The 21,751-nt window shown below is 41.7% G+C and overlaps 2 protein-coding genes across 2 annotated transcripts in view; one reads left to right on the top strand and one right to left on the bottom strand. All coding sequences in view use genetic code 11, as the record gives it.

Moving 5' to 3' along the window:
• The window catches only part of EGR_01954 (Regulator of telomere elongation helicase), a gene marked incomplete at both ends in the record, with an annotated part of 20,670 nt that extends 12,205 nt beyond the window's left edge, over positions 1-8,465 (bottom strand). The window contains 17 exons of the mRNA XM_024491203.1: positions 177-314; positions 362-536; positions 740-1,026; positions 1,396-1,473; positions 1,865-1,950; positions 2,027-2,181; positions 2,317-2,412; positions 4,527-4,785; positions 5,112-5,215; positions 5,293-5,410; positions 6,368-6,581; positions 7,170-7,235; positions 7,309-7,393; positions 7,464-7,548; positions 7,587-7,729; positions 7,903-8,159; positions 8,364-8,465. Coding sequence (XP_024354346.1) covers positions 177-314; positions 362-536; positions 740-1,026; positions 1,396-1,473; positions 1,865-1,950; positions 2,027-2,181; positions 2,317-2,412; positions 4,527-4,785; positions 5,112-5,215; positions 5,293-5,410; positions 6,368-6,581; positions 7,170-7,235; positions 7,309-7,393; positions 7,464-7,548; positions 7,587-7,729; positions 7,903-8,159; positions 8,364-8,465 — 2,448 coding nt within the window. The remainder of the gene's footprint in view (positions 1-176; positions 315-361; positions 537-739; positions 1,027-1,395; positions 1,474-1,864; positions 1,951-2,026; positions 2,182-2,316; positions 2,413-4,526; positions 4,786-5,111; positions 5,216-5,292; positions 5,411-6,367; positions 6,582-7,169; positions 7,236-7,308; positions 7,394-7,463; positions 7,549-7,586; positions 7,730-7,902; positions 8,160-8,363) is intronic.
• Positions 8,466-9,009: 544 nt separating this feature from the next.
• EGR_01955 (HBS1-like protein) lies at positions 9,010-14,322 on the top strand (the record flags this gene model as incomplete). Its single annotated transcript, XM_024491204.1, has 9 exons — positions 9,010-9,049; positions 9,085-9,153; positions 9,183-9,413; positions 9,999-10,232; positions 10,300-10,517; positions 12,201-12,621; positions 12,691-13,240; positions 13,319-13,463; positions 14,272-14,322. 9 exons carry the CDS (start codon positions 9,010-9,012, stop codon positions 14,320-14,322), a joined length of 1,959 nt encoding a protein of 652 aa, XP_024354347.1.
• Positions 14,323-21,751: the final 7,429 nt, after the last annotated feature.

Here is a 21,751-nt window from a genome sequence, read left to right on the forward strand (position 1 = left end):
TATTGCCTTTCTGTAAATTTAATTGGCACTAATAAAAATCTTCAGAAGTAATTCTGTCACTATGGTAATGTGGTAAAACTGCCGTCCGTAGTTTAGGCAGTCGCAATGTCTCCCCCTGGAATATAAATAATTAGCCAATAACGAGTCATAATTTAAAAAAATTCTAAAAGACCTACATGACCTGCAGCACTCGGGAATCTTAATACACCGCCATCCAGAGCCAAACCAAGTCGCGATGGGGCTGTATGTCCCACCGGCGTGGAACTTCTCCTAGCAGGTAACGGTTTCATGGGGCCTTTCAAAAATGTTGGGTACTAGCAGATGAAAGGAGAAGGATTGAAGAGGATGACAACAGTGTTACCTTCGCCTGGGCTGTCCGAAAAAATTCACTGGCCGCCTTGAGAACGGGGCCAAAGCTGTCGTAGACGCAGACACTGGAGCGCATCCAAGTGGGCAGGTGGGAACGTGCCTCAGGCGATGCAAAACGCTCATCGCAGAGGAAGACAGCCCCGAAGTCGTGAATGTGGCGAATCACTCTAAGATACAAGAAAAATGTGTGCTGCTGCAAAAATAGCAAGCAAATTGTTTGATTAATGTCAAAAGGCAACCAGAGCTAAAAACACGAACTTCAGTAAGTGGAGGGTCCTTCAAAATTACATTACCAGGAAGTGAGACGCCCTCAAAATGACAGGTTTTTAAAACAATGCTACCTAACTTATCAGCATCAAAAATTCCACACCTTCCAACAGCCTGATTGACAGCACGCCAAGCCTGAAGCTTGTACCATTGTCGGCCAGTGGGTAGATCCTTGATGCTGTCCGCTTGGAAGCGCCGCTCGTCAAGGAAAGCCATCTTAATTTTGACACGAGGATCCTCCTGTGGTGGATAGGCGATGCCAACAATCACCACGGCACGACTGGTTTGGTCTGCCAGGTCCAAACCCTCACTGGCCTTACCACGCATCACGGAAAAGAGCACCGAACCTCCGGCGGTGCTTGTGGCCGCCTCCATATAGCCTGTGGTTATCTATGGGGGTTATATGCAAAAAGATGGACTACACGAAAAAAAAATGTTTACAAATGATTATTTCAGGTTTTGTGTAATAGCCGAGAACAAAAATCACGCAATTTGTGACCACAATGGCAAATATGCATCCCAATGTACTACAACAAATCAAGGAAATTACGGAAGGATTTCTAAAGTGATGGAAACAGTTACTTGCAGGAAGCGGAGAGGAGTTAAAGGGAGCTGCACTGCCAGTCACACTTCCTACAACTTTAAAACTTTGAGAGCCTTAAGGCTGAAAAAAATAATGAAATCACCGTCATTTAAAGAGCAGGAGACCTCGAAGTTGGTAGACACACCACAAGAAGATGATAAGCAGAATGTGTTTACCTGTTGGAATTGAGTCTTGTCTCGAGGCTCAGTGAAGATCTTCTTGGAGTCAAGGAATTTGTTGTAGATATCTGAGTTCTGAAATGCATAATAAAACCACCAATGTCACCACTTTTACATCAAACGGATATCACCAGTCTTCCGTTATTTTCAGTTAAGTTAGTAAATGTAAGTCGTTTCTCATTGATCAACCAATTTCCAATGCTAAGGCACCCATAAAAGTTAGACAAGTCAGTGAACTACAAACTTTTTTTTTCAGCATCCCAATTTATCCCAAACCAGTATTGTAAAAGTAGTAAGAACACTCTCAACATATTAAGCTCTCAATCTAATCGGATGGTAGACCTGTTGCTTGAAAACCAGATAGAAGTTTCAAGCCACTATTGGAGAGTGGAGATGCACATCTTCAGATGTGGGCAATGAGAAACTAATCTACGAACATTTCACAGGAGATAACAGTCTCTTTCACCTGCCACGCGTCCAGACACATTTTCATAAGCGCGTAGGATGGAAAGAAGACAAGAACACCGCCTGGTACAACACGGAAGAGGTTCACTACAAAGCATTAATAACAGAGGACCATTTGACGTGAAATAAAAGGTCAAATGGGTGTTTAACCCTTTTTACTTACTAAGAGTCAGACCAAGAGATCGATGATAGGCTGAGTTGGCACGGTGCTCAAAACTGGAATTGAGTGTTCCACCGTCTGGAGCCTTTGGCAGCACGGCAACGTGAATTTGGTCGGAGTTTACGACGTGGGGATTTTGAAGCACTATCGCCGACTGCCTAGAAGTAAAGGTCGAATCTGACTGATCAAGCAACAGGCAATAGAAAGGCCTTAACAAGGACAAGCGCAAATCGAGTTATGAGAAAAAAAAATGAAGGGTGATGATTATGCATGGTGGGAAAATTCAAGCTTACAGACCCAATTCCGCCTGAAGTGATGTAATGGGATAGAGGGTGCCGCTGGTAAGAATTATGTTGCGTACATTCAGCTCCAGGAGTTCGTGCATTGCTCTAAAAATGGTAATGATCAGACGAATGCACCGAAGGTACTTGAGAGCATTTCAGCGGCAAGGATGCCACATTTCAACCAACTCGTTACTCTAGCCCATCAGATGCGACGATATAAGTAGGTATCTAACCAAATAATGATTTTGGAGATCGTAATGAGGACTTGCTCAGAAACAGTTCCTATAATTGGAGGAGTAAAGGAGCATATCCACCACTTAATGTAATTGAGATTCACAAGGAGCAGTTTCACTGCAGACGCAGTTAGAAAAACGAGTAAAACGTGTGTGGTGATTCGAAACAAGAATTCCGGATAGAATATTACAAAAGTCAACGAAGTTGGCAAAAGTTCATGCGTTCATCAATAGAGTTTGTTGCAGTGACTTGCAAAGATCATTGCAATGGGATCGTTTGCATAAATTAACTACAGATAACCGCAACCCCGAAATTGCGTTTCTTTTCTCAACTTTGCGGGTTTCTACCAGTTTTTTTTCGGGAGTTCTGAAACACCGCAGCTAATGCCCTCGCTGAGTGACCCCTGATCGGTCAGTTCTCAAGTGGAGACAAGTGGAGTGTGCTGGTGTCCACAGTAAGGCCACAGTCAATCAAATGGAATTTGAACCATCCCACAGTCCAGCACTTCAACTGGTGGTCGCGAATACAGTTCCCGAGACCCGAATGTACATGTCCTACTGGAAGCAAAAACCTCGTTTCTCAGAAGCCTTACCTTTTGATTACACCGATTGAGATCTCGACAGTGTCCGTGCTCACATAAGTAAACAACATAAGAGTGTTATACGGGATAGATATATGCTTCAGCCTGTCAGTAGGGTACCTATTATCGCTCTCCGTGCTGGTTTCTTGTTATTCTCGATCCTCATAGCACAAAATGACCGTCATACTCATTAAAACGTTCAGCGACGAGCATATCATCGGTTATCCAAAAGTAAACCATTGCCTACACCACCTACCTCACATTTCCGTCATTAGTCACTTTTTCCACATAGGACAACGGTTACCTTGTGTAACACACATCAGACGGAATCCCTCACTATGAGTCATTCACTCGGTGCAGATCAAAGGAGTACGACTGAGATCCATGCACCCCATAAGTGTTTCATACTTGCACATCTCAAAACTGAAATCGAAAGAAAGCCCCCATCTGCATTCAAGGATGGGGTAAAGGACACTATTTGGTCCGCCTCCTCAATATTTCCCTGATTACATGACTCCAGGTGGCGAGCATCACCGCCCCTTGAGATTATAAAATAACGTTCGAAATTCGGTAGTTGAAAAACAAAGTGAACTAGAAAAAGAGTCGACTAGAAGTAGACTTCATTCTGTTTTAAGGGTATAAGGCATGACAAGATTGTAATTCGCAAACTTTTCTCGGATTCGGCAAGGATGATGGATTGTGATGAGGAACGTTTATACGGATAAAACATTCTGGAGTTACTGTCTGCAGTTACTTATTGCTTGCCTTAAAAAAACTTATTTCTAACCGATTCCACACGAATGACAAAGCATGAAGACGGGATATTCATTTAAGTTCATTTTGAAGTGGGGAAAGTAAATGCACACTCCTTTCAATGGTCACAAATTCGAAAATAAGCCGTTTGGTAAATGTCACAAACCCTCGACGCTACGATGAAATTTGCGTGTGAAAATAGCAGCAAGATATCAAATTACTTTTGATTTCATCAACAAACAGTCTGAAAAGTAATTTGAAGGAGATACCCCTCAAAAAGCGATGAGAACAGTCAAAGCAAACGACATGCAGTCATGCAGAATATGCCTGAATCAAAAAAGCCTAGTTATAATGGGATAAAACTTTAGAATCGAAAAGGTTTGAAGAGCGTAATAAAAATTCAACCTTTCCGTCCCTTCTAAGCCAAAACAAATTCTTTTACACTACCATAATGTTTTAATAGAATACTACTTCTCCTCGGCAAAACATAAGATCTCACCAGCTCTTTTCTGTCGGCCCAAACCCAGGTGTCACAGAACCCTACCCTTGTCAGCTATGTAACTAGTCCCCAAGCCCTTTTGTACCTCAGTAACAAAACTACCTACGAAATCCTGGGGATTATTGAGAGCCAGGAGCATTGCGGCAAACTTACCGTCCCGGTGTAAGACACCAATAGCTGAGACAGACGTTTTTGGTTTCCCTGCCGCTGCCACTGTTTCCATCAACTATGGAAATTGGATTCTTTCCCCACACATCCGTTATTTCCTTAAAGTTCCTCATTGAGGGAAACTCCACCTTGACGTGGACGCGAAAACAGCTCGCAGAGCGTTGACGCGCTAGCAGCGATGATGACTTTCCGCCGGTGTTATCGACAAAGACTTTCTGGAGAGAATGGGGCGCAAAAATATCACCTTTACGGAGAAAAAGAAATTAACTACTGCCCATGAACCCAACTGCATAAAATATCACTGTTACTCTCATTATTTAAGCAACATTGGCGATGAACCGTTTTGAAGGCTTGGAGGCATAGCACACTGCTACAGGTAGTAGTAATTGGCTAAATATATTTCTCATGTCAAATACCAGTCCAATTTATCAAAGTAGATGCCACCTCACCTGCAGAAACTCAGATACATGGGACAAACCTCGACCCCTTCTGAATTTTGCCACTAAAGATGAATTTTAGACAGAATGTCAGATAATATTTATTACTCGAGAATCAAATAAACAAACTTACCATCCATGGAAATCGAAGCGTTGATTATTTGGTCTATCAAATCTTGGATTTGCCCGTGATTATTAATGGTTATGCCAGCCTGTCCAAGTAATTCGAAGACATATCTAGCGAAGAGAAAGAATTATAAAGTTATATTAATCCATGAACAAGCAACTGGTAAGTTGGCGAGGAAATGACATACTCTCCAGGTTTGATGGTATCAGTGGTTGAAGCACTGTCACCGAGGCCATCGAGAAGTCGTTCCAGCTCAAGCAGCTGGCCTTTCAGGGTGAGAACACTTGAAAGACCAATCGCAGCAGCTGTGAAGGCAAAAAAAGCGCTTTGTAGACGTCAAATTCGAGAATACACATCAACTTCTCGCAGATGTATCTTACTTGTATGCTAAGTCGAATATGGTGCTATACTTTTGCTGGTACTTCATCCTATTAACAATTTTCGAACAAATAAGTAGTAAGAAAGTTTGCAAAAGACCTCATTTATGAACCTTGTTGTGAACTAAATCACTTCTTCAAGTAATAGTATTTTAAACTAAGCGTGCATGAGTGAAATGGAGCCATGATTGTCCGTTCATGTTCCTTGAAAAGCAAGCACAAACTCCAAATGGCTTAGCCAACTGAGACGTTGCCAGGTGACAATTTTATTGTCAGATATTTAAAAACGGTAATTGTAAGATCACCGTTTCCCAACACCTAATAATAGAAATAACAATCTAGAAAACTGGGTGAAGTTTCGTAAAAAAGTCTCATTTAGTTTCCTTATGATCCTAACAGAAACAAAGCTATAGCTTAGACCATTAATTGCCTTCTAGGTTCAACCTACGCCTTAGCTGCCCGTAAGAAGCTTTTAAAAAGCATACGCAACAAAAAATAAAAGCAGTGTGGTATCTGTGGTACATGTAAATAATACCTTTTTGTACAGGTTAGATGAAATTACCTTAACGTATATCTGTCATAGTAAAGATGGCCCCAAATGGTTATTTTGCAGATGTGCCCACAAAACCCAAGACTGACTCTCAAGCGATCCGAGAGCCAAGCATACATGAAATAGCATCGAAGTTGTCTAGAAGTGCCTCTCAAGCATTTCTATTACTGTGGCTTATACTGCTGATAGCCTTGAAACAAAAAAATGCGTAGACGGAAAGTTGACAACACCCATGAGGCAAACTCCGGTCAGTAGTTGAATTGAAGACATCCGCGATAAACTGACGGATTTAATCCCTGGAGAAAATACGTAGCACAAAAAATAAAACAACTTACCACCATCATTAGTGGGCTGGGAGATATCTAGTCGGTTCACCCTACCGAGGGGTTGCGCGATGCCTTCTAGCCCTCCCAACCCATCGATATCGTCACCCTCACCACCAGAGGTTAGGCTGAAGATGTACTCGCCGATAACACGCAATTCCTCGATTGCTGACGCTACAAAGGCTGAGGTGAGAGTGGCTGAGGCGGCATCTTCGCATACCTGCTCCTAAAACACCATCAGGCCATGATTTCATTGAAAGCCATTAGCTATTAAAGTTTTTCTGCACCGAAGTCAGTACTCCGAATACGGCTTTTGACGACTAGATATTCAAACACCTTGATATTCTTACTCTGCGTTGTACTCACTCAACAAGATCCTCATATAAGACAAAAGAAAGCCATGACCTACCAACTCACGACCTTGAATCTGGTCTGTGAATAAAGTCGTTTTTTGGTAACTAACGCTTTCTTTGGACATGAGATGTGGCTTGAGAGAAATAAATTTCGTCGTGAAACCCCCTCAGAACGTCCGTCACAAAACCCATGAATTATCCTTGCTTATGTCTGAAAAGACCCACAAGCGATCTCACTATCCCATATACCTATTTGTGCCAGTGAGAAACGCGCAAAGCAATGTGCTTCAACTACATCCAAAAGCCATGTACCCTTGATTCAACTGTGACGATATTGTTGAACAGCGTTATCAATTGCAATTTTAAATATTACTATTATGCCTTCTTTCGGTTCAATTTTATCGCAACAATATGCCGAAGGCCATGGAGGGTCCGCATATACATCAGGCATCATGACTTACAATATTGTGCGCTTCATCGAAGATAACAACAGCATTTGTCAATTCAATACCATAAAGGGTTCTGATCTGAAAAAGATGAAAATATGGGCAACAGTGTACGCGTTAAGCATAAATAGCTACAAAGAATAATTCGACTCACCTTAACGTCAAGGAGATAATTGTAAGGCATGAAGAGAATTTCCGCGTCCGATTTCACCTCTCGTGATAAATAATAGGCACAGGCTCTGAAATGAAAAGCTACTTTTATTCATCAGAAGAGCAGACTACTAATGGAAAGAGAAATAAGAGACAAACCTATTCTCCCGACCAAATTTGACCAAGTCCTCAATATCCGTGATTTTCGATGTCTTCATTGTATCCAACAGCTTATCTCTACTGGCTAAATGACAATGAAAAAGAAAAATATTTTGAACGCACCATCGAAATTGCGATAGTATTCGCAAGTTCGAGTGGAAACACGCAGTCTGCACTGGTATACCTTGGCGGAATTCGTCTCAAGGTTGAGTACTTCGGGCAGAGAGCAAAGCTGGTCACGGGAGCCAAGGACACCAATTCTGCGGCTACAGAGAAATAAGAGATCCCTGATGGTTTATTAAGCACCCAAATTCAGAAGTTGGCTCAATATCAACTCAAAGAGGAGGAATGCAAAAACAGTTCCGTGACATCAATATGAAGAACCAATTTACGTATTGAAAAACTGCATCACAGATAGTGGATTTCACGCAAGGCCTACCCAGAGTAGACAGTGTTTTTAAATGCCTGAACAGCCTGATTCAATTGTGCGTGGGTACGCGAAGAGAATATCAGCAAGGGTGCATCAAATTTGTTTGATGAATTGAGCGGCCCACAAGGGCTTGTGCTGTCCCACGGTTGTTCAAGTCTCTTTAACTGTTGTTGGGCCAAAGAGTATTCCAACCACCCGAGAGAGGCACAAAGAAGGCATAGAGTCTTCCCAGTACCTGTTGGTGACTCCAGAATTGCATGTCGTCGCTTTGAAACAAAGTAAAAATAAGGCTCCTCACAAAGTAAGAGAATTCCTATACTCATGCACAAATTATTAAAATGAAGTAAGTCTCAAAACACCCAAGAACTGGATACAAAACGGTAACACTAAATATAAACCACATATAACCGGGTACCATTATTATGTTCTAAAGAATAACTTGTAAGCCTAGGCGAAATTTGTAGACGAACCTGTGATAAAGCATCCACGACACTTTGCATATAATTCTTTTGACACTCATAGGGTTCGTGGGGAAAGTTAACTTCAACCTCTCCAAAACTGACCAACGGCATCACAACCTGTAGGCCACCAAGCTTCGTTTACTGCGGGTTAGTTTGAATTATAAAACCGACTTAATTAAACGGATTGAGAAAGTTCGAGCATCACTTTAAATAGCATTAGTGTTAAGTGCATTCGCGAGAATTTTCCTGATCTCAAGTTACTTTTGAGTATTTAAAACCAAAACATACTTGCAATTTAGATTTAGGCTTTTAAAATATCCCTAGGGGTATTATAATGAAACTGAATGTACAGATGCTAATCTTTTAATGATTTCTGAAGAATGCAATGATTTTGAATAGAAAACAATATATAGCCAAAAACGCTCTAATGCAGGTAATATTGCTTAAGTCCCCAGGCATCTTCCCTTTGAATAAAAAACACCCGCTGCCTACTTTTATTTATAGGCCATCTGAAAATACTTGCATATATATATCTTGCTCTAAAAATGCGTATTTCGTTTAAAAGGCTTATTATTTGTTGACTTTGTAAGTTAATTTGCTTTAGTTTATATAGCTATGATGACCGTGCGCATTGTTTGGTCTATGCGATCTCGGGATGGCGAGACACCGGAACGTTCGTCGTTTATATTCTGATGGTTGTACTAGTTGTATCTTTAGCAATCCCTCATAGATTACAATGATTATCATGATCTTGTTCCAAGCTCCGTCGAGGAGGAGAATTCAATAACCCCTGGAACTGGTTTGTGCTATATTAGTTTCATTCAATAGTTCTTCAACATTTGCGAGAGACGGATTCCTTTCGTGGACCAGACCCACTTTGCCCACTTTCCAATGAGCCGTTGAATATCAATGCATCAGAATTTCCTGAGGAGGATACGATTGGTACGACACCCCTAGTTAATGCCGTTTCGAGTCATCATAATGACGGGGTCGTGGATAGTGCTGTGTCGATAGAGTTTGATAATCTCGTCCTTGAGGATATCAGCGATCCACTCAAAGGTGAGGTTATTTGCTGTTTATGATAAATTAAGGTGCCCTTTACTCGACATCATCCGCCTTTCAACCATTCGGGTCCGATGGTGGATTAAATGACTTCGCAGAATTTGATTTTAGTTCTTTGGCCAAGCTAACTGAAGGCCCTAAACTTGCCACTGCTTCAACAGGATCTACTAAACACTTAAACTCTGCTCCTTCCGTATCCTTAAATGAAGAAAAATCCAAAGTCGATGCCGTTGCCTCAGATTCAATCCAATCATGCCAAAAGATTTCTCCTTTGGGGCATGCATTTGCACAGAGTTGTTCATCTATTCCACGGCGGGATCTTCAAATCCTTAATCTGATAGTTGAGATACGTCGGCCTAGGACATTTTTGTTCCTCCATAATCCCCCTTCACCTAAGCCTCCCGATGCATTTAAATTTGACACTCCCCAACCCGTTCAATTTTATAGCCCATCAGACCTCAAAATGTCGTCAAATGTATTGCCGAAAACCCGCACTAAACCTTCAAAGCTTCGTACGTGGGATTTTTCTCCAGTTTTTTATTTGTGACGGTACCGCTGTTAACGAGTTTGCCTTTTGCATAGAACGAAATCTCCATCCCTCGAAGGATCCTAGTGGGAAGCCGTCCGTTGAGCTTCCCTCTAGTCTTCCTCATGTGGAAACTGCAACCGCTGCTACTCGCCTTCCAAAAGTTGCTAGTGAGGCCAAGGTGTCGGCACAACCGGCCAAACCTATCGATCGTTCCTCCCTGTTGCATGCCTATCAGAAGAAGATCAGCTCCGGCAAGGAAAAGGATATCATTAATCTCCTTGTAGTGGGTGGGTTGACTCTCCTTGCCCGTTTACACATGGATTAATCGACATTCTAATCTCTTGTCCGTTGCAGGTCATGTTGACGCTGGAAAGAGTACTCTGATGGGAAATGTTTTGTGTCAGCTGGGTCACGTTAGCGAGAAGCAGCTGGCCAAGTATCAGTGGGAAGCGCAGAAGATTGGAAAGGCCTCCTTTGCCTACGCCTGGGTGCTAGATCAGACATCGGAGGAGAGATCGCGAGGCATTACCATGGATATAGCGCAGATAGCCTTTGAGACCCACTCTAAGAGGGTGCGTTACCTCTTTTATAGTTTCTATTCTCGGTGAAAACTTCATTCGTTAAGGTTTCAAAGTTTTGTTAAAGTAAAAACCTCTATCACCTATTGATCCCACTGTAGCTTAAGTAGAACTCCAATAATCCTTTGTTTCACTCAACATTTCTGCTTAGAAACAGGTTTGAGGTTGTCACGTTGAAATGAAATGATGTGATTACTACCCGCATTCTCTATCACGCTTCGTAGTTACTTATTATAGCTTCTTGATCTGGACTTTACCGAAAAATGTTGATTCGATCCCGTTATCTCCATCGTAGAACCATGCTGCACTAGATGTTAAATGTGAAGAAGCACTAATGCAGGATTTCCTGTTTCATTTTCTGTTTTCTGTTGTGGTTTTGGCGGGACGCAGAATATGGGTCAATTCCTGCTTTCATCATATTTAGGGTTTGTAAAGTTGTAAAGATCACCTTATTTGGTTCCCGTACTTTTATCTAGCTCTGATCACTTGATTTTCATTGTAAAGATGAGTGTTTCAGTTGCGAAATCTAGGGACTTTTGTGAGTTTTGAGAATGGCAAATGCAAAAGGATATCCTTGTTTTTTTTTCGGGTTTCCTGAATCATGGTGTTTAACTTTATTCGTAGTTATTCTGGTGCTGTTATAGCTCACGAATTTGTAATTACAATGTTGAAGATGGAGATTTTGTTGCTACTCCATCCCTTCTGAAAAATATTAGCATTGCGTGTTAGAATGCAGAAGCATTCATCGTGCCTATTTGTTTTGGGGTGTTTTTTTAGTCATTATTTTGAGCAAACAGGTGTCTTGCTTTCTAGGAGTCCGATTTTGCTGGGGTCTCAGAAAATCCACAAATTTCTAGGTGTTCTCTCGCATGTGGTTTCTTATATCCATCGTTTTTAAGTGGTACTGTTGACTTATTTCTATACCACTTAGCTTTATTCAAACTTTCGGCACTGCCCTTTTCTTCATCCCCAATTAAATTTCTTTTATTCGAATTTTCGCAGTTTAATCCGGCATAACATATTGGTGAGATAAAGGATTGGCTCATCAGCACAGTTCATAAGATGGCTTCCAATGTTTCCTCCAACTCTGAAATCTGCTTATATACTCCGATTTCTTTAATCAGCAGATGAAATTGCTTTGAATCCTTCCTAACTTTACCTATAACGCACTGTTAAGGCATCAGTGACTGAAAGGAACTTAGGCTTCTATCCGTGTATCAATTTTGTGTCCATAACTTCATTATATTCGTACCTTCTCTTCTGGTTTAACTGCCACCTAATTTAATCTTTGGTGAGTCCCTATTTCTCTTTTTATTAGCAAGATCATTCATCTTTTTCTCCATCTACTAAATTCAATAATTTGGAGATCTTCGAGACAGTCAATTCGATAAAGATGCTTGTCAGCAGCTTTTTTCTTATTTCGACGTACTGGTTTAGGACCCTTCTGATTTTGTTTGAGGACATTTATACCCAGAATTGTGTACGACTCTGTATCAACACATTTGTTGCATCACTGTCCTAGACATTTGCGTCTTTGCGATTCAGATTTAAAGGTGAAGTCAACTTACGTCTGGTTTCTCCTATATCTTAGGCGTCTGTATTTCCTCCAATTTTAGAATCGCAATTAAAGGCTTCTTTGTTCCCTCTAATTGTTCGCGTTGTTTTTTTTATCCGAAGGTGGTCCTTCTAGACGCCCCAGGTCACCGGGATTTCGTGCCACAGGTGATTGGCGGTGCGGCCCAAGCAGACGTCGCTCTGCTGGTTGTCAACGCCACCTCGGGTGAGTTCGAGACCGGTATGCAATTATCCGGAGGCCAGACTCAGGAACACGCGCGCCTTGTGCGTCTTCTTGGCGTCTCGCGCCTTATCGTAGCGGTGAATAAGATGGACACGGTCTCCTGGTCTCAGTCCCGTTTCGAGGAGATCCGTACCGTTATGATGCGTATGCTGAAGACTATCAATCAGCCCGATGTGGTCTTCTGCCCTGTCTCCGGTCTCTATGGTGTTAATCTGTTGCATTCATCGGACACCCCCCCAGAGAGGGATATTCAACATCTTGCTCCGTGGTATAGTGGACCCTGTCTTTTAGACATCATCGGTGAGTTCTAAACACTGTCGGAAATTCCTAATATTCCTCACAAAGTCATCAGCAGGCATAATTTTACAGACAGTCTGGACAAGGTAGAGCGGCCGGTTGATGCACCCTTCCGTTTCGTCGTAAGCGATATCTTCAAACCAATTGGCTCCTCGGTACCAATAGTAGCGGGCCGTGTCGTTTCTGGCGCTGTATCGGCGGGTGTGAACCTCCCCACCAGTAAAATTATCTGTCTACCCTCCGGTCAAACAGGTACAGTTCGATCGATTCGTTCGCTGGCTGCTGTCCCTAGCGATGGTGGTGGTAGTGGAACAGGTGTGTTGGACATCATTTTGCCCTATGCGTTTGCTGGTGATCAAGTCGGTCTGATGCTCTCTGGCCTTGACGCGGATCTCGCGCTGACTCCTGGTGATGTCATCTGTGATCCTGATCCGCCTCTTGCCTCAGTCACAACTCGTTTGCGTGCGAAAGTTCTCATCTTCGATGTTCAACAACCAATCACGAGGGGATATCCTGTCATATTCTACTACCACTGTTCTTCTGTACCTGCCGTCATCACAAAACTCCTGTCCGCGACTGTGAAAGACGAAGAGCGTGGCAAGAAAGATGTCGTCAAACCGAGGTGGGGATTCCGATTCCTCAAATGTGACGCCTGAATAATTTGAATTGTTATCCTATGGTCGCGTATTACTCATCATAGGTGCTTGTTGGGGCGTTGCACCGCTGAAATTGAACTCGCATTGGAATCACCTGTGTGTGTGGAGATCTACGATGTCTGTAAACCACTTGGTCGGTTCGTGCTACGCGTGGGAGGGGAATCTATTGCTGGTGGAACTATCGTTGCTGTAAGTTTATTAAAAAGTAGTTTTTAAACTGTAATAAAATGAGATAGCCGAGGAATCACGCTTGAAATGCTCATTTACCTGTGTTTGCAGTGCTAGTGTGATTGAATTTAGAAGTACTTTCTTGGTTTTCTCAAAAATTGGTTCAATGACTAGGAGTCGTGTAACTCGGTGGTTTAGTAACTGCCTTCTTTTTTGAGCACCGTTGGCTGTGAGTTATGTGCTGAGGCGGGAATGTTGATCTCTTCATTCCTTGGTGAGATTAGTTCCCATTTCCTTAATCATTAATCATCCCATCACCCTGACAAGTTGCACCGGACGTACGTCCTTGGTAAATCCAATTGATCGCTTATCACGAGACAAATCCTGTGAGTTTGCCGGTATCAGACTTTGCCCAATCGGGAGTTGGATCCGTTTTTAGAAATATTGAATTGGTTGAAACTTGTTTTAAGTAAAGTTTGAGAAGACACCTTTACTGTGTGATTTTGCTTCAGGTAGCCTAATATTGTCAGAGTTGCATGACCCGTCATTTGTTTCACATATATTCTTAGGTCATCATTCAGGTTCACATAGAATAAACACCTTTTATTTGTCTCACATTTGTACCCATTTTCCTAATTAACCGCGGTTTTGTAAAAACAAATGCTGCTCCAAACGATTGTTTAGGAAAGAGCCGCATTCCAAAACATGCCGGGCTGACGCTTAAATGTGAATAGGGCTGAACTTCTAACATTTTGGTTCCAAGTGCACTAGGGAAGCTGGCCTTTGTTGTTCGCTCCTAATCCAATTGCGTGGCTTTTCTTTATTTCAGCTAAAACGAGGAAAAATCGGTTCGGTGCCTATTCAGTCTGAAGTGAAATAAAGCTAGTGAAGCTATTCGCTGCTCTCTTTTCGCCGTCTTTCATACCTCCAAATGCAAAAATGAATATGCTTTCTTGCCAGATGTCGGAAGCAATGGTTCTTTGACTTTATCCTCTCCCTTAGTGCGTTCGTGGCCCCTACCGATCACCGCCCTGCCGTTCCCGCTGTTCCACAGCCTTGATCGCCTTTGTATTTTATTTGGTTTGGCAATACAGGTGTTGGTTATATCGTAAATATAACTACCTTTTGAGTTTATCTGATTGGCAGGTAATTGTGGCTGGTCGTCTAGCCCTTGAACGTTAAGTTGGCGGTGTTTATACTCTGGTTTTGGGCCTACTTTGGCATCTTAACTGGGACGCCTTTTCTACTTACAAATTGTTAGTAGGCTAAGGCGATTCTTGATTTTCATGGAACGGGTGGTAATTGCGGACACCTTGAAATAGGCAGCATGTTATCTACTAGCGTCGTGCGTGTCTACTTGGTTTTCCTACTTGAGTCCGGGTCTGCAAATGTGTGGCATGTGCTCTTCACCATTTCATGATGGATGATTCCACCAAAGTCATTTACTTTCTTTGTCTGGCAATATTTTTAGTCTTTGAACTGTGATTAAATTAGTCATTTTTTTACTATAACTATTGCAGTTACAGCTGGTTTTCCTCTGAGATCCTGATAGTGAGGGGTGTTAATATGAAGGACTCTGTTGAAGCTAAGTAATGCTACACATTCCCGATGGACTGCACTAAGGACCGTCAATTGGTAGTGTCCAATGTTGAAGTAAAAGGCTTATCGGTTAAGGTATCAGGATTTTAAAGTTCTGGCAATCGTAGAGTCTGATTTAGTTTAAGCATCTCGTAATTCGTTGGTAAGGATTTTTGGAAGCTAGTCGTCAGCTTCCCATGAGTGTATTTTATACTTTCGGTTTAATTTTATATTTATCTCACAGCAAAATATGTCTACTTTTAAGTTAAACTACTACTTATGGCGAGCTAGTGCAGCGTAGGAATTTGTAGCTTGTGCTTTCTTTCAACGCTATGGTACTAGACTTGGCTGATTTCCGCCTTCTATGTTATTGAGATATAAATTAAATGCAGCAAAGAAAAACTTCGTTGTTGCAGCTACCTTGGGGTACTGACTGCGGACAAAAAACCCAGGCATCACGTGTAGAAGGAAAGGTAGTTTTCTGTGACTCAGCTTTTCGGAAAATAGAGAAGCATTTTCCCGGTCATTGCTCTAAGGATGATTTCTCGAAAGTTTGGGAGTTTTATGAAATCATGTGCGACTTTAATAGTAGGAAAGTTCTGCTCAACTAAATTGCTTTTAGACAGGGGAAATAAATCCAGTATCCTTAAAGTCTGGGATTAATTGTTCTGCACTTTTTGGGATTCCAGCTCGACTATATTGTCAGCATCAGTGCAGGGGTATTGCGAATTTCAGGATGAAAGAAATAAAGGGCCGTTTAGTTAATTTAAGCCGAAGGTGAAATCCTAAAGAAACAAAATTTTCTAATGAGCATACCATAAGTATGTGAAAAGCGTATCTTGTGTTTATGAGTCAAACTGATGCACTGCTTTTAGTACAGTTGAGATAAAGGATTTCAGTAGTATATCATACATACTTAATTCGTTAGCAAATATATAGTGGTATGCTTTGATTCCGCGGACACTTTAAGGTTCGCCATTGTACTTGCACTGGGTAGCATGGTCTCCGAGCCGTGACAGTAGCTTCTCAGCCCTTCTGTACACCAGTATCATATCATCCGCCATGCTCCTATGATGGCTTTGGAATGCAGGGAGGACTCATGGCTCCACAGTCATAGTAGCAGAAAAAATCTAATCCTAAAGGGCAGCTTCTCTGATTTCCATGGCTGAATGCCAACCCTTAACGGGATGGAAGAAGAGCATATGCTGTAGATGGGCGAATATGTGACGATCCTCGACAGAAGGTTTGACAATCACGTCCGCCTTCAGCAACTAACCCATTCCAGTATTCTGCGAGAATTCTAATAACAAATGAATAGACACTAGCCGTGAACCATTTGGATGAGTTCGTTACGGAGCAGCCTGCTGTATCTGTATGGAGACATCATTCATGAGAATTCGCGATACCTCCTCCGCTTTACCACCTGGACAAAACACAGACAGATGTATGGCTGGGATGCATTGACGTGAGAACAGTGGCCTGAGGGAATAGTCGCCAAACCCCATCCCCACGAAACTATTTTAAAACCAGTCCTTTAATGAATGATTGCTGTTGGGCCAGTGTTACTAGCCATGAAAATACAGGATGGCCTGCACATTTCCCTTCCACTAATACAGTCCCCAAACAGGACAAACTCACCGATTTGGTGGAATTGCTAAAGGGTTTGTGTGATACTGGAGCCAAAATCCTCTCTGTTGAACGCATCTTTGATGGCTGGTGCAGGTGTCTCGTGGAAGCTTTTCTTACGGCACCGACTACGTTGCAATGGCCAACTGGAGAGGTTGACCAAGGATTGTGCCGTGGACGACGTTTAAAAGGAGAGAGGAACTATGTGGTACCTTGACGATTCATTTAATTTTACGTTTCGATTAAGTGGGCACCCAAGGCTACGATTTGTACTTTTGCTCTGGAGTATAGCCTCCGGGCCATGCCGGACGCATTCAGCTCTCCTCTACCCGGGTAATACCTTTTCTGCCCTAGCATTATGACTTCTTTCGACAACGGGAATGACTCACTGCGGTACAGTAAATAAGTGAAAAGGTGCATTCACGACCTGGATTAATAAAATCATCGTTTCTGTAAAAAAATTATCTTAGTCATCATTTTAAAAACTGGAAAAGTAATCTTAGTCTTTTAAAATGCATGTCTAAGCTTTTATTGAAAACATCCTTTGATGTTTTCCCACATTTAACTCATAATCAAAAGGCTTTACAAAAATTATATTAATTCGGCAAATTAAAACACAAGTTATTTGTTAGTACTTGCCATCATCATTAATCATTTATGTTTGCGAGAGCCCCAGGATTTGTGTCCTAAGACGGCGATGGGATGTGGTTGCTCGGCTGGCCAATAGCCTCCTCGTAGAAAAACTTCAAGATCTTTCGTGCAGTGAAAATGAGGCTTCCTCAATGTGACTCATGAGCCGGCAGTGACTAACTTAGGAGGGGCATTACGGTCCTACCTTTTACAGCCACTTGCCAATTCATACTCCGCGGTAGTTTTGAGGCAATCCCTCTGAATACTCATGCGTTCGCTAGATCTCTTCGTTTCCAAAAAATGCAAATAGTGCTTTTGCCGAAAATTTATGAAATGTTTTTAATGTTCTAGCTCTCATTCGCCATACTTTTACATTCTTTCTTTGTGAAGTGATCTAGGTTTGTGCAGTAATATGGTTAAAAGTTTTTCAACTGACGTATTGTAATATCTTGATTAGTTATTTATTTCCTTGTTTTGGTTTTTGGAGCACGCAAGCGTCCGACTTTGCACTTCCTCTGGGAGGCATGGCTTCCAGGCCATGCTGATAGCCCCTCAGCCTTTCTGTACTCTGATAATGCATATGCTGCCCAAGCATTATCTTCTCCTTCGTCTTCAGTAAAGACTCAGGGACTTACAGTACAATAGATAAGTCGAAATCCCTAATCACTAATGTTGTAAAAGATGGATGAAGTTCTTTTCTCCGGTATATTTGTATTAAGAAGGTTTCCGCTCATCATTTTTGGTATTTTGTTTTAGCCAATGCCTTTCAATTCTTTCCTGGACCACCAAGTAATTCAATGTCTAAAAAACGCAGGAATGAGCGGGTTTTATCAATTCTGGTTGGCTATAATGAGGTTAAAACTTTTATACTTAAGTAAAGGAACTATTGGTCCGTTTTCTTCAGTTAAAAAGGAGTGAACAAATAGATCTACATGTTTCCTTTTGCAGCATTTACAAAAGACAAAGAACCATTTCATGCCAGTTATTCTCAGACTTTCTTAAGTTGTCATTCCAGCTGAAACGGGACAGGTGAAGTTCCACATGTACGGCGCTAGGACCCACTTATTTGAGACCAACCCAACCTTCTTGATAACTGGTCGGACCAATTCGTATAGCAAATTAGCTACATGGATGTAAAGTAATACGATGCCCTTGGATTGAGTATCGTATCATTACAGTAACTAAATGGTAGACTAACTGACAGCTGGTCTTATATTAGGACGATAACAGGTTTGGACAGTAGCTGTTGATTCTTTCCTGAGACCCTGGGGACACAAACACTGGAATGGCCAACTCTATAGCTGGTAAACAAAACCTTAATATGATTTGCATTTAATCTGTTATGTACTTTTTTTCCTGGCTGAAGCTCATGTGAATTTACTACATTCACCCCGTTTTGATAAGTGCATAACTTCTCCTTTGCCACAGTGCCTTCAACTTGAGGCGTTTTAAACCGTCGAATTTTGTAAATCGACTTTCTTGTTGTTTCCACCACTGTCACATTTTTAGAATTAATTGCAATCGCATAGACATACAGTAAATCCTATATCTAGTAAGAATTTCCCTCGTTAGTTTAAAGGTAGCTCTAGGGGTAAACACTTTGCAATTCTATTTTGCAAAAAACTGATTACGACGGGCGATAAAATATTTTTTGTCTTCTACTTTATTCGCGTTCATTGCAGTGCAGTGTTTCAAGCCATTCCTAAAGTCCAAAGGAGTTAGCATACTGGAATGGAAAAATGTACTGGCATGGTCTGGAAGCCAAGCCGCCCAGCGGAATTGCAATGGCAGGATTTTAAGTACCCACAAAACCAAAGCGGGTAGTTAGACCAATCTCTTCCTTCGGGTTTCGTTCAATGCTCTCCCCTCGTTTAGTCTACCGCACCGACTACTTTGTGGTAGTCGGTGCTATGAGAAAGCCACCCACATACCAACGGCGTCAAGCATCGAATTCGCGTACAACTGAGAGGGCATCTGACTGCCACATCACCGATCACTCCTAGTAATTCAAATGGATCAAAGGTTTCGTCTTCTTTTGGAACTGCGTGGGGGAAGGGAAATGTGCAGATTATTTGGTTTGTCCGTCGCTAGGCGTTAGAACACTCACTAAAAAGCCGTCCTTTAATAAAGAATGGTGTTTAAAATAGTTTTTTGAGGATAAGGCTTCAAGGCTTGTCCTTTTTCCTACTTTTTTGCACTTTCGTTTTGCCAAGCCCTATCTATGCATGTTCTATCCACCTAATGGAGAGAGGAGGTATTGTGTGTTCATTTGATTAACATCTTCATACAGGTAATGCGGACCGCTCCGTGATGAACTTAACCGGATGGTTCACGGCTGATGTCCTTTCAAACGTTAATTGCATTCTGGCAGTTGCCGAAGGTAGACATCATTTTCAATTCTTTCATAAGAGGGTATCTTATAATCTCTTATTCGCAGCATATATCTTTCCTCGGTCACGTCGTGGTTTAGCACATAAACCAAGATAGTTTTTTATGGTGAGGTCTGCTTTTCTTTTTTACCAATGCAGTACACTGAGTCTTTCCCGAAGCTGCTGGCCTGGCTGGGAGACCTTGCCGCCGGAGAAAATATAATAGCAGAGACCCAAGTGCTCACAAAACTAAAACGAAGAGTTAAACTAGACACCAAAGTATCGCAGTGCTTTATTTGGAATCTATCAACCAGATTGGGATGATAAAGCTCGACTAAACTGATTTCTACCAGCATTTTTCCAGATCTAAAGAGTAACTAAGTCTTACAACTGAAGCAGATACCTTGTTGCAATATGAAAAAGAATTCTGGATTCATAGTTTACGATCGACACGGTCTTTCAATCGCCATCTTGTAGTTCATTTTTCCTCCAAACCCATTAAAACAGAAGTTTTTAAAAATGCCAGGAATTTCATGGATATCAGCAAAAGAATTTAATTTAGCATAGGATATATCGCAGTTTGAAAATAGCTTTAGGTGCCGTTCGCTCTACTGAAATGATATAAGCATACCAAAAATAGGTTTACAGACATTTACTTTTTAATAATAAACGTTTCTCAGTTAATGAGGAATTGGGAATTTCTGCAAGGGTACAACTTTGCCTGATTCCACACATTTTTTGACAACTTTTCATTCCATACTTGTAATTAAATGGTGTTAGTACCTGGTTTTGTACACCTGCTCTCGTCCAGCCCAAAGTGAGGTGTGGTGTCCCACTTTCTTGCCTCTAGCTGAAGTACTAGGCAATTATGACCCACCAACATTTAAGAATCGGGAATAATTTGAATGCTTTTTTTAGCATCGGCATTTATTTATTTTATGGATCTTGTTGCCAAGATGCGCCATAATGACTGCCATCGACAAACGACCTCATAAAAAACTCATTTTAACAGGCCGGCCTGGATGACGAGGTGCAATGATGCTTCCCGGCGGATAGCACGTGATTTTGGAGACTTTAAAGGAAACTCGGCAACCAATTTATTCTGACTGCGGCATTCGCTGCTGCTAAATTTGGTGATTAATGCTTTATGAAGGTGAATTCGGGTGGTTAGATATCTTTTTAGAGGGTAGGAGATATGAGCTTAAAGCTGTACTTATTGTTCAATATTTAAAATCGCTTTTACATTTTAACCTAGGCAGATGGATTGATGGATAAGAAGTAGCTAAAGCCATTACAACACCCTGGTCACCCTTGTGTATGCAAAAGGGTACACCGGTCTGGAAGGATTAGTAAGGGTGATGTGAACGGGACGTTATGGTACTACCGTAGTGGCCGAACAGTGGAGGTTGTAGAAGCGATATAGTTAAAATAAAAATTATTTCATTGCCTAGTCTCCTTCCACTTTAATTGTCTTCCTCGACTCCGCCCATTTTAGTCGTCACAATGGCGAAGGTACCTCTAAAAATCACCCACTATCCAGGACCACTGATCATTTGCTTACTTCTCATCAATGTGAATTGACATGTAATTGCAACGATGGCAAGGCATCTCGTGGATTTCTATGCGTTTACCCCTTAGGGTCCTTTGCAAATTGAATTATAGAAATTATGCTTGCTTTGTGGTGCTCTTCAAGAAGTGCCCTGTCAAATCAGTAATGAAACGTTGTTCATTTGAGTTACTATCGCCTGTTCGGAACGTGGAAATTTTTCATCCCACCACAGGTAGGAATTTTGTCAGCTGCATAACTAACCATTATACGATACTCAAAGCCTAAACAGCAGTCAAAGTAGTGGGATTTCAGCGGTTCTTCACTTTTAAGCCTTCACAAGTTTGGCCATCGACAGCATCTTTCTCATTCTGTGACATTTAAGTGCAGTCTCCAGTCAGCAAAATTGACATTGTTGTTGGGGGCACCTCCCACTGCCATTGACAGTACCTTCCGTCTCATCTCTGAAGACGTAGCAAGTCATGCCGATTTAGGAATGAGCTGTCGACATACAGGCTTACATTCATTAAATATGTCCTAAGAAAGAAATTTCGTAATTC

Source organism: Echinococcus granulosus (assembly GCF_000524195.1).
Source record: "Echinococcus granulosus chromosome Unknown EG_S00008, whole genome shotgun sequence".
In the NCBI taxonomy this organism is placed as follows: domain Eukaryota; kingdom Metazoa; phylum Platyhelminthes; class Cestoda; order Cyclophyllidea; family Taeniidae; genus Echinococcus; species Echinococcus granulosus.